The 11,582-nt window shown below is 38.1% G+C and overlaps 1 protein-coding gene across 1 annotated transcript; it reads right to left on the bottom strand.

The window, feature by feature from the left end:
• Positions 1 to 337: 337 nt before the first annotated feature.
• On the bottom strand, positions 338 to 6,409 carry vgf (VGF nerve growth factor inducible). Its single transcript, XM_046851155.1, has 2 exons — positions 6,057 to 6,409; positions 338 to 4,085 (listed from the first exon to the last, which is right to left on the bottom strand). Exon 2 carries the CDS (start codon positions 4,051 to 4,053, stop codon positions 2,098 to 2,100), a length of 1,956 nt encoding a protein of 651 aa, XP_046707111.1. The 5' UTR covers positions 4,054 to 4,085; positions 6,057 to 6,409; the 3' UTR covers positions 338 to 2,097.
• Between the last annotated feature and the right edge of the window lie 5,173 nt (positions 6,410 to 11,582).

Below are 11,582 nucleotides of genomic sequence, written 5' to 3'. Positions count from 1 at the left end.
CTGTAGCAGGACAAGGACCCCAAACATACAGCCAATATCATTAGGGACCATTTTCATCATAAAGAAGAACAAGGAGTTCTGGAAGTGTCCCCATATAGCCCAGATCTCAAAATAATGTAATCGGTCTTGGATTACATCCACAGATGATCTTTGGTTAGTTCTTCAAGATGTTTAAAAAAAACCTAAAAAGCTCACATATTGTCTGCAATGTTACATAGCATATTTTTTCTTTCCTGTGGTCAACAAAACTGTAGTTGGTAAAATGTGTGGATGGTGACAGATCTAAAACAAATTAGATCTCAGACTCACATGTTCCTCCAGACACAATTAAAAACCCAATATTATTAAAAAATAGTAAATTTTATTGAATTATCTCTGTGTAGCAAAACTAGTCATCAACATGCGATTATTTACATCCAGCAAACGCATGTTTATTAAGGTACATACAAGATACATCTAGAACTGGCAAACAGCTGATTTTCCGTATACAAGACTTGACAGTTTTTTTAACCTCTGGTATGCTAAACATTTGTCTTTTGTATTTTTATTCTTTTTTTAATGCTTTAATGTCTTTAAGGAGGAAAAACACATTTTAGATGCAAGTTCACATAAACGTGCAGACACTTGTTCCTCTACGTTCATTTATCTATCCACAGCTTGCTTAAATTAATTAGAATGTCAAGCACCTCCCCCTTTACTTATCTTTTCATATCATTGTCTTACAATTCTTAAGGTATCACACAGTGTGGGTACTTACATTGTGAACATTTTACTATGTTCATCTGTTTAACAGTTTTTTGGTTTGACTTCTTTTTGAAGTTATGTGTGGCGAAAAATTGTTCACAGTTCCTTTAATATCACTAAAGCATAGTTTAACATGCCTCTATGTGTTCATGCACTCTATGTGCTCTATCCACTTTGTTCTGCACTAATTATTCTGACTTTATAAAATTTTTTGGTACCATATACTAACATTTTGTGTAAAGGTAACTGTTCATCATCGGTTTCAAGGGACATTTCGGGAATTAGGAGTGATTTCAGTTAAAAGATTGTCAATGCTTTTTTTTAAATGTAGAAACGCAAAGTGAGAACTAGGTAATTTGGAATGTGCATGGTGTTTTGTTGTTGCATTGACACCTCATAAATATGAATCTCATTATACCATTAAATACATAGAGAGTTGAAGTTAATATTCATTTTTCTTCAAATGTCTGCCATTCCATCAATGACAAAAATGCTGCTAGTCTTGAGAGGGAAATAAGGCAATTAATAACTGTTGTCAAAACAGCTGATATGAAAAAAGCTTTTTTTTGTTTGTTTCAATAAATATTTGGAATGTATGAGCATTCATTGCACCAGCTATCAATGATCTGTGTAGAAAAACAATGTTAAAAACCCTTTAAAAATAAAATTAAATGTCAGTCTAAAGACAATTCTATGTACAGGACTAAGTGTGTCAGAATACTACTGTGTACATTTCAGACATTTGTTGAATTAATAAACTAAACATTTCTAAAGAATATGGCACTTTCATCATGACTGAGTTCCATGGATTAAATGTGTTTACGCATGCATTCTTTAAAGGTTTTTAATTTAAATATTTTTTATATTTTTTTTCATGATTAGAGAAAATGACTACATGGATTAAAAGGCTCCTAAATGGCACAAATGATAAGCAATAATCAAATATAAGGCTTATAAAACATGTCCCATTGTATTTTTGTCTTCCTTTGTTTTTTGAAAGGCCTTCTGGAAGTGTATACATATTTTAGGACTGTTGTTGGGTGTTTAAGTCATGTGTGTACCCCAAATAATTTAGAAAAATCACCCTTTCTTCACCTCATTTCCACTGTCTATAAGTACATGTAGGGGAGGATGGGAATAGATGAGGAACAGAGAAACACCATTGAAAATGGCAACAGTCACCAGTCTTCAGGCATTTTTAAGAAAAAAAGTGTGAAGGACAGGGAGATCGAACTGGATAAACTTATTTCTGAAATTAAAAAGAAAATATGGTGGTATGGCAAAAAACAGTCTCACAGTTATACTCTTCTTGCTCACCTACATTTTCTATTTTCTTTCTCTTTATCTACATCTTCACTGAAACATTCTGGGATGTTTCAGGAAAACCTTCTCGATAAAGTTCCCTAGCTTCTCATTGCTATCTGGCTCTGGCTGCTCCAACTGGCTGTAAAAGCCATCCTGTGGGGCAACTACAGAAGCTGTGGGCGGATAATAGAAAGCAGGGCGATGACGCAGGGGTGAACGAGGTTTGGGCATAGGTACAGCTTTGAAAGTCCGAGGATGAGGGACAATGTAGTTAGGGAAATAGAGGTTTCTCCGGAAGGCCAGAGGAGACCTTGGACGACTTGGTTTCCAGGGACGAGACCTTTGTTTGAGAGGGTAGTCAAACTCATAGTCTAGTGAATTTCCCAGTATTTCATTAAGGGAGTAGGAAGGGCTGGCATAGTAACGTGGTTTAGGCCTAGGAGGTGGGAAATAGATTGTGTAATAATTACTGTAGGGCTTTTGATAACGCCGGTAGGAGGGGTATGTCCAAAAAGGCCACTGTTGCTTGTTGTTGATCCAAAAATCTTGCTGACTGGGCTTAATAGAGGCCCTGTCCTTAAACCATGATTTTAGCAAATTAGTATTAGGCCTTGGTGGTTTTGAGGGTGGTGATGTTCTTAAAACTGTAGATGGGACATCAGGTGCAGAAGGAGATACAAGAGGTCGTTGCCATTGCAGGCTTAAAGGGGCATCTTTTTTTTTCTTCTTTTCCACATCACTGATTATATCTACCACATCATCAGCAGGCAAGTGCAGCTTACTGGAGATCTCTATCAACTTGTCAATAGTTTGTGGATCAATATCATCATCATCATCATTATTGGCACCATCTTCCTCTGAGCGTTTGTCTTCTGCAGCATTATTGTTTCGGTATTTCTTCCCATCTTGCTTGACCATGTATTGCAAGATCATGTCTGATGCAATATCTGCAAGCTTCTCTTCCTCTGCCTTGGCTCTCTGGGCCTCAGCTGCCTGTCTGCGCACTTCTTCCTGTTCGGCTTTAGCCCTAGCTTCTTCCTCTTCTGGACTTAACAGTTCCTCTTCATCCTCTCCATTTTCCTCTTTTTGGTCTTCAATATTATTATTAAAATCATCCATGAAATTACCTCCCTTATACAGTGGGCGATTCTTATTCCTTTCCTGCTCTTCCTGCCACTTAAGTTTTTTCTTAGACAGAGCCAAGTCATAACCCTTAGGTTTGGGCTTGATCGCATTGTTCATGAGGCCATTACGATCCAGATAGTCAAAGTAATCACCACGACTCTCTCTTTGGTAGGATACTGAATCATGTTCTCTTTTCATGGCTGTACTGTAGCTCTGAAATTCTTCTAACATGGTTTCTAGACTCTTCAGCTCCTCTGGACTCAGTTGCTCATCTTTTTCTCCCTCAGTGGCTTCCTCTGCTTCGTGCTGCTCTTCTTTGCTTGCCATCTCCTTTTCAACTGCTTGATGTTCCTTTACAGGCACTGTTAGACTGGTTGTGTGACTGGTTACCTTTTCTGTGAGGCGTTCTTCTTCCTCCTCCTCCCTCTTCCTCTCCTCATCCAGTTCCCTTTCTCTTTCTTCTCTATTCCTTGTCTCGACAGCTGCTCGCACCATTTCCAGGTCCTCCTCTTCATTTCTCTCTCTATCCAAACTCTGGGTCTTACTGTCCTCCTCTGCCTTGTTCTTCTTACCCCCAACCACCTCTTGTTTACCAATTTCCTCCTGGGGCTTGTTTAGGGCTTCTAAGAGGACTGCTGCTAGGGTTTTTGGGTCAACATCTTTGAAAAGCTCATCCTCCCCTTCATTCTGTATCCCTGGAAGAACATCTCCAGTATCGGTCTGTGCCTCTGCAGGTTTAGGAGAGGAGGGTTCATATTGATTGCCCACTTTATGTTCAATCACAGGGAGGCTGCTTGTAGGCTCAAATGTAAGACTGAAGAGGAAGAATAGAAGCACAACTGGAGCTCTAGAGACTTGTTGGCAGCGAATCATGACCATGCAGATTAGGAGTGAGGAAAAAGGTGATGCACCTAACATAGATAGGAAGAAAAAAATATTAACCATAGGCTATGCAGCATACTATTTTCCTTTTTAAACATGACAGGTCTTTATTTGATGATAGGTAACAAATTACAACCACTAATTATTCTGATAACACAATGTAAAAATAGACAAAACCATAATCATTTGATCTTTTTTAGTTCGGTCCCATATCGTGATAATCCTAATATATTTTTTTTCATAATGCTTTATATTATTCGCTCCCTTTCACTCTTTTCTTTCTTTCTTTCTTTCTTTCTTTCTTTCTTTCTTTCTTTCTTTCTTTCTTTCTTTCTCTCTCTCTCTCTATCTCTCTCTCTCTCTCTATCTCTCTCTCTCTCTCTTTTTTTCTCTCTCTCTCTCTCTCTCTCTCTCTCTCTCTCTCTCTCTCTCTTACACAAGAACACACACGCAGACAAAAACAAACAAAATCAATTCAGGTTTTGTTATTTAAAAATCAGCTTTTTTTGTGTAGTCACTACCCACATTTTTTGAAAATTATCGTTCCTTATGGATTTGTGTCTATAGATCATAGCAACAGATTTTCAACATCAACAAACTGACATCATGTTGAAATTTTAAATCAATGTCTACGGATTGTCGTGAATATTCAACAATATTCAAAAAAATTAAGTAGATGCGTTAGGAGGCACTTTGCGCAAGTGACCGCCCGCACATAATAGAGCATGGGGGCTGATTGGTTATCGAGGTAAACAATGGACGTAGACGTGTGATCATTTTTAAAATCTAATATTATTTCATCTCTTTACAGTAAATTTAATGAATAATCAGTAAAATGCCGGTAAACTAAAAGGCTTAAAAAGTACAAATTTTGACAAACATCAGTGGCAGAGAATAAGCATTTGTTAATAGCTTGAATAATTTTAAAACCAAAGAAACAGAAGCTCACATTTTTACAGTTTTTTTTTTTTTTGGCGTTTGCAGATTAAAGCACTCTTATGTCTACTCTTAATATTGTGTTTGCGGCCCCGAATAATGCTTTGAACTTGAATAAACATTGCTTGAAAGTATCATCTGCTTCTGCCACTAATCATTGCTTCAAATCTTATATACTCCAGAGGTGCTAATGCACATAAGCCGCCTTTAAGACACCGTCTATTCACGTAATCATCAACGCTAAGACGGTCTATTTTAAAGATTGGGGAAAGCCCTGGCGCAGTATTCTAGAAATATAAGATGAACACATTTATCAGTTGTCAGTTCATATTACCATTTACTAACTGTAATGGTAAATCCACGGTTAAAAACTGAACGTTGTCTTTTTTTCATAAAGCATATAAAGTTAATGACTTTAGTTGAAAACCCTCAGAAATATGAGACTCAAATATATTCAAAGAGAGCTAACTAATAACATTTTTGCTATTCCGTGTCTGTTTTTGCCAAACATATATAAATGAAACTCAGGATAGGACAACTAAGACAATGTGCTACATTGATGGGAAATATAATGTAATAAAGTGAGGGATTGATAGTTGGTATTTTGAGCATGTTATTGATCAGCATAATTCCCACAGCTGTTATCATGATATGCATCAGCAATCAGTAATGGCGTAATTTACTGGCACATCTGAGCTCTATTAAAATTAACATGATGATGATGATGATGATGATGATGATGATGCATCAGTTCCGACTCCACCCAAGTTCCATATTAAAACGGCATAAATCATCTGTCATTTAAAACAGATGATTTATGTTGTTTTTTGTTTGTTTGTGTTATGAATTATAATTTTGGATTTCTTTTCTTTTTTTTTTGGTACGGAACAGAATTTATTTTAGGTTTCGTTAATATTACTGACATTCCCATTACTTTGACAGTGTATTAAACGGATTCGTTTTAAACCGTATAAAAAATACGAAAGTCTACTTTCACCGCAGTACAGAATAGGGTGGCTTCCGCTACTTTGCTTTAAAGGTATTGCATCAAAATGAGGACTTACCGGGATCCCAGGCGTGACGTGGTCCGACGCACTTTTGCTCTTTGTTCTCCGAACTTCGCGATTGGACGCTGTCTTCTCTCTCTTTTCTAATACATATGCTTTCTTTTTTAAAGCAAATAAATGTATAGCTTATATTAAACTTGCTGAATGAAACGGCATAAGACCCGTGTGGTCACGCCTTAGCTTTCGCGTCTTCGTGACGGCGCTGTAGATATTTTCAGAACCACGGGCAGCTCCTCATGTTTATATTTCGGCCCCCTCGATCCCACGTGACCGCGCGTCACCGCTGTTCATTGACGTCAGCAGTCCATTGATAAGAATTTCGGTGTGGCTCTAAGCCCGGGCGCTCGCTATGCTGCAGTGCCCTGATGAATGAAAGGAAGCGAAATGAATGAAATAAAGCATTTTCCTGCCGGAGGGTGGTCTAGAGATAACACTACTACTGGAGAAGAGGGGCCAGTCCCTCTCGGAAGGAGCCGTTGCAGTCTACGATATATTATTTTTTTACCCCTAAATGTAACACATTTATTTCGCCCCAATGCTTAGTTGTCGAGCAATAAAGCCCACTTAATAAAGAGAGTGAGCAAATGGAGCTTAACAGAGTTTGGAAAGGAAGAAATCAAGGGCACGACGATCAATTAGTGTTGACTATTTGTTACTGCTGGACAGAAGAATACTGCTACAGCAAATGTCTGTGAAGGTTTACTGTTACTCGTAGGAGTAAATCTAATCTGTTGAATCTCTCTACAACCCTGAGGATGTTTCGCTTCACATCAGTTCTGTAGCGCGTGTAGCGTCATTGAACCGATTGCCACTTTTTTTTGTTATTGACATAGTATTTATTTGCAGGCTATAATGGACGCACTTGCAGGTTTTTACTGCAAATCCTATCACTTCTGTCATATGTTTGAAATGGGACAGCAATCAATCTACGTTCCAAAATATTAAGCATGCGGTCACTTAAGGAAATGTTTAAATTGGGCCACTTTCTAAAATTGCTATTGAGAAATGAAAAACAAACCAGACACAACAATCCAAGAACAGTATTTTGATGCTAATAATATTTCGATCTCTTCGTTGTATGGTGTTGCCTATTAATTGTCCACGTAATATTTAGTAATGCATGCACGTTAGTAGAGATTTGTGTGCACCTGTAACTTACAGGAAAACTTTAACTCATATAATTATACGCCGGTATTCCATATGTTACTGCAGGAAAAAGAGCTGTTGCCAATGATGTATAGGTTCTAATATATTATAGGTTATTGACACCCGCTTAGCACTAGTGAAATTCCTACACACACACGGTGACTCATCCCTCTCTCTCTCTCTCTCTCTCTCTCTCTCTCTCTCTCTCTCTCTCTCTCTCTATTTCTCTTTCGCTCTCTCTATATCTCTCTCTCATTCTCTCTCTCTTTTTTCTTACATTTGCACTCGAACACGCATTATATTTTATTTGCTGGATAGAAAATGAACAGAAGTAGCTCCAAGACATAAATGCAGGCCTGTCAGAATATAACCTGGTAATTGATTTATTTATTTCTATTCTTTCCAGTTTGTAGCCACTGTGATGAATGCGAATGTGGTACAAATTGGCATTTAAGTCAATATTTCAAGCGCTGCTTTTTCACGTTAAATCGTCTTATTTGGAAAAGGGACCCAAGCGTGACAAATGGCATTACACTGGTTGTGAAGCCATTGCCTGGTTTTGCTAGCTCACATAGCAGTATTGATTTAGTGTTTCTGACCGGAGGCGATAGGCTCAGCTCCAGTGCAGAAGTTTAGTCTAGCCCAGTATGCTCTGCCATTTAGTGGTTTTATGTTTGAGAGCCCTTTGACAGAATTGTATTATTCTTTCAATCATAAATGTATCCTTGTGTTGTTTAAACTTGAAGTGTCAATATCCTGTTAAATTAGATGTCTTTGTGATAATTGAAATGAAAAAAGTGTTGAGTTTTCACTTCAACCATATTTTATATATAGTAAGAAATTGGATTTGTAAAATAACTAAATGGTCACATTGGAGCATTATGGTATTTACTTCATAGCAAATCAATAAGCTACTTTCTAAAATTCTGGAAATTTGCGATAAATATACACAACCACAACACAAAGTAGTTGCACAAAGTCTGCATAAAATGCATCTGTGGTGTTATTTACACAGTAGTAGTAGAAATTGGAGTGGCAAGGCCTGTTCAAGCAGTACATGCCCACTATGTAGCCACATTGACAGCCATCGCTAAAACAGTACAAATCAATAAGTCACTCTTTAAGTTGTTGATGGATGAGAAGTTGATAAGTAGCAAAACGTCTTTAAGTAATTTTGACTGTGATTTAGCCACACAGGGTCGAAATTATGTGGCAAACATCAATGATGTAAGATATTTGTGAAAATTAGTAAGAGGGTTAAGCTCATGTGAAGTGTTTGATTTGCTTACAAAAAAAGGGTGTGTTTATGAATTGCACTATAGTTGTTTTTATATTGTCAGTATAAAGACCCAGAATGTCAAGAACTTCTTTAGTTTCTATTGTTACATTTTATTGTGTTGATTAATATACAATGAGAATTATCATCAACTGTGCCATGGTTACTGGTGCCAGGTGAGCTGTTGCCATTCTCATTATTCATCTCGAAATCCCAAGAGATCATCAGTTTCTGAAATACTCGATATGCCATCACTTTTGGTACCAACAACCATATGATCAAAGTGACCTGCACCTGCATGAGTGTTTGCATGGAGCTGCTTCCAAATGATTGACTAATAACTACATGATAAATGTCCAGGTGGGCACAGGAAATGGGGGACAGTGTTGTATGTTTGTCGGGGAAGATTTATCACACCGCTTGGACAATTGGGGGGACGGGGGGACTTTACATAGAGCCTGTCATTTGTTCACATAACGGTCTTTAAAACTCCAGAGAATGAACAGCCATCTGTTTGTGGAGCCTTCTACTGCCATTATACCACCCTCGCCATTTCACCGCGTTGGCGGGCTCGTGCGTGTGCTGACGCGGGAGACTAATCAGCTGCGCTCGCGCCTCTGACTCGAAGTTAATGAGGCGGCATGCTCTCACCGCCAAGATCAATCTCTTTCTCTCAGCAGCCATCTTTTCACCCTGCGCAACCCTTCCGAGGCGCAATGTCTTTAAATGAACCGATTTATAACCGAGGCAAACCCGTGGGAGGCTCGTCCTTAGTCGTTTAATGTCGCCCGCCTACACGCGCGAGCAAACCACCAAACAAAACGAAGTCTAGTTTCCAGGGCTTCCCCGAATTTCATTATAATGCGTGTGTGTGTAAAAAAAGGCGTCTACTTGTGTACTGCAACTTATTTCTGATGCTTTATTAACAGTGGTGACGCATGTAGTTCGATATATTAACTGCTGGGCTTGTATTGGTTTTTAATACAACCCATTGCTAAGGAAAATTAGCCTTCACATTCCCTAAACATTGGCTTTGTTTTTCCTCAAACCTACAGTAAAATAAAACAGCTGCAATCACACTGACAAAATTAAAAGCTTGTAGATTACGACAATCCTTATCTGACTCATCTTTAAGCATCTGGAGTCTTTGAAAGGTCTATTCCTCGGGAAACAAATCATTGGTGTGCACCAATATATAAAGTCATGCCACCAACCCCCATCTACAAAGGAAGCAGGGAAAAAACATAATAGCTGCATAGTGAGATATTTGCAATTTTCTTTTACCTTAAATTGTATGAGTAACTCATTTATACTACCCTTTTTAATTAATTGCTTAATGGTGCATACTATGAACATTGAAATGTTGGAGCTGTGATATATGTTTAAGTGCTTTTATATTTTCCTTATTTTTCTTATATTGCAATATGACTTCTATTACAAATAGATTGTTCAGTGAAGCACTTGCTGACAATAGATGCTGTTTGAGATCTTGGTACTAGGTGATGCATCACATTGCCAAATAAAGCATCAGATTTTGCTCATCCATACCTCAATGTAATGTTAGCTAATACGGTTACTGTGTTGAAATATATGCACTTACCATGGTTAAAGGAACATTCTCATTCGTTTCACACCTTATTTTTTATTCATGCGACTCTTTTTGCATTATGGGCATTCCCAGCCTTTTAAGCTATTTTTTGCAGATAAGGATTTTATATTTAATCAGTGTATAAACAAATGAATGATTCAGAGTTTGGCTGGGCTTGTATAGCTTTTCTCAGAGCTGGGCAGTGTGCCACACACAGGCAGCTAGAGAAAGGAAAATTATAGCACTCAGCATAAAATAAATGTAGTTGTAGTGGTCAGTATTTTATCTTTACAACACTACAATGTCTTCAACCTTAAATAAGAGTATGTGAAAGCAAGTATGGCCAGTGAAGGTATATTGGTATGAACTTCTAAACATTCTGGCAAAAATGCAATCTACAAACCCGATTCGGAAAAAGTTGGGACACTGTACAAATTGTGAATAAACAGAATGCAATGATGTTGAAGTTTCAAATTACAATATTTTATTCAGATTACAACATAGATGACATATCAAATGTTTAAACTGAAAAAATGTATAATTTTAAGAGATAAAAAATTTGATTTTAAATTTCATGGCATCAACACATCTCAAAAAAGTTGGGACAAGGCCATGTTACCACTGTGTGGCATCCCCTCTTTTTTTTTTATAACAGTCTGCAAATGTCTGGGGACTGAGGAGACAAGTTGCTTAAGTTTAGGAATAGGAATGTTGTCCCATTCTTGTCTAATACAGGCTTCTAGTTGCTCAAATGTCTTAGGTCTTCTTTGTTACATCTTCCTCTTCATGATGCGCCAAATGTTTTCTATGGGTGAAAGATCTGGACTGCAGGCTGGCCATTTCAGTACCCGGATCCTTCTTCTACGCAGTGTTCTACAATGATGTTGTAACTGAGGCAGTATGTGGTCTGGCATTGTCATGTTCTAGAACTTGGATATACCTTTTAGCATTAATGGTGCCTTTCCAGATGTGTAAGCTGCCCATGCCACACGCACTCATGCAACCCCATACTATCAGAGATGCAGGCTTCTGAACTGAGCGCTGATAACAACTTGGGTTTCCTTATCTTCTTATCCTAGTCCGGATGACATGGCGTCCCAGTTTTCCAAAAAGAACTTCAAATTTTGATTCACTTTTTTTCACTTTGCCACAGTCCATTTTAAATGAGCCTTGGCCCAGAGAAAATGCCTGCGCTTCTGGATCATGTTTAGATATTACTTCTTTTTTGACCTATAGAGTTTTAGCCGGCAACGGCAAATGGCACGTGGATTGTGTTCACCGACAATGTTTTCTGGAAGTATTCCTGAGCCCAAGTTGTGATTCCCATTACAGAAGCATTCCTGTATGTGATGCAGTGCCGTCTAACGGCCCGAAGATCACGGGCATCCAGTATGGTTTTCCGGCCTTGACCCTTACGCACAGAGATTGTTCCAGATTCTCTGAATCTTTGGATGATATTATGCACTGTAGATGATGATAACTTTAAACTCTTTGCAATTCTTCTCTGAGAAAC

Source organism: Silurus meridionalis, chromosome 6 (assembly GCF_014805685.1).
Source record: "Silurus meridionalis isolate SWU-2019-XX chromosome 6, ASM1480568v1, whole genome shotgun sequence".
In the NCBI taxonomy this organism is placed as follows: Eukaryota; Metazoa; Chordata; class Actinopteri; order Siluriformes; family Siluridae; genus Silurus; species Silurus meridionalis.
Note: the sequence above shows the minus strand (reverse complement) of the source record. Positions and strands in the feature narration are given on the sequence as shown.

What these genes read in the sequence shown, in the direction of transcription:
- vgf (XM_046851155.1), bottom strand. Translation starts at nt 4,053, where the DNA reads ATGGTCATGATTCGCTGCCAACAAGTCTCTAGAGCTCCAGTTGTGCTT.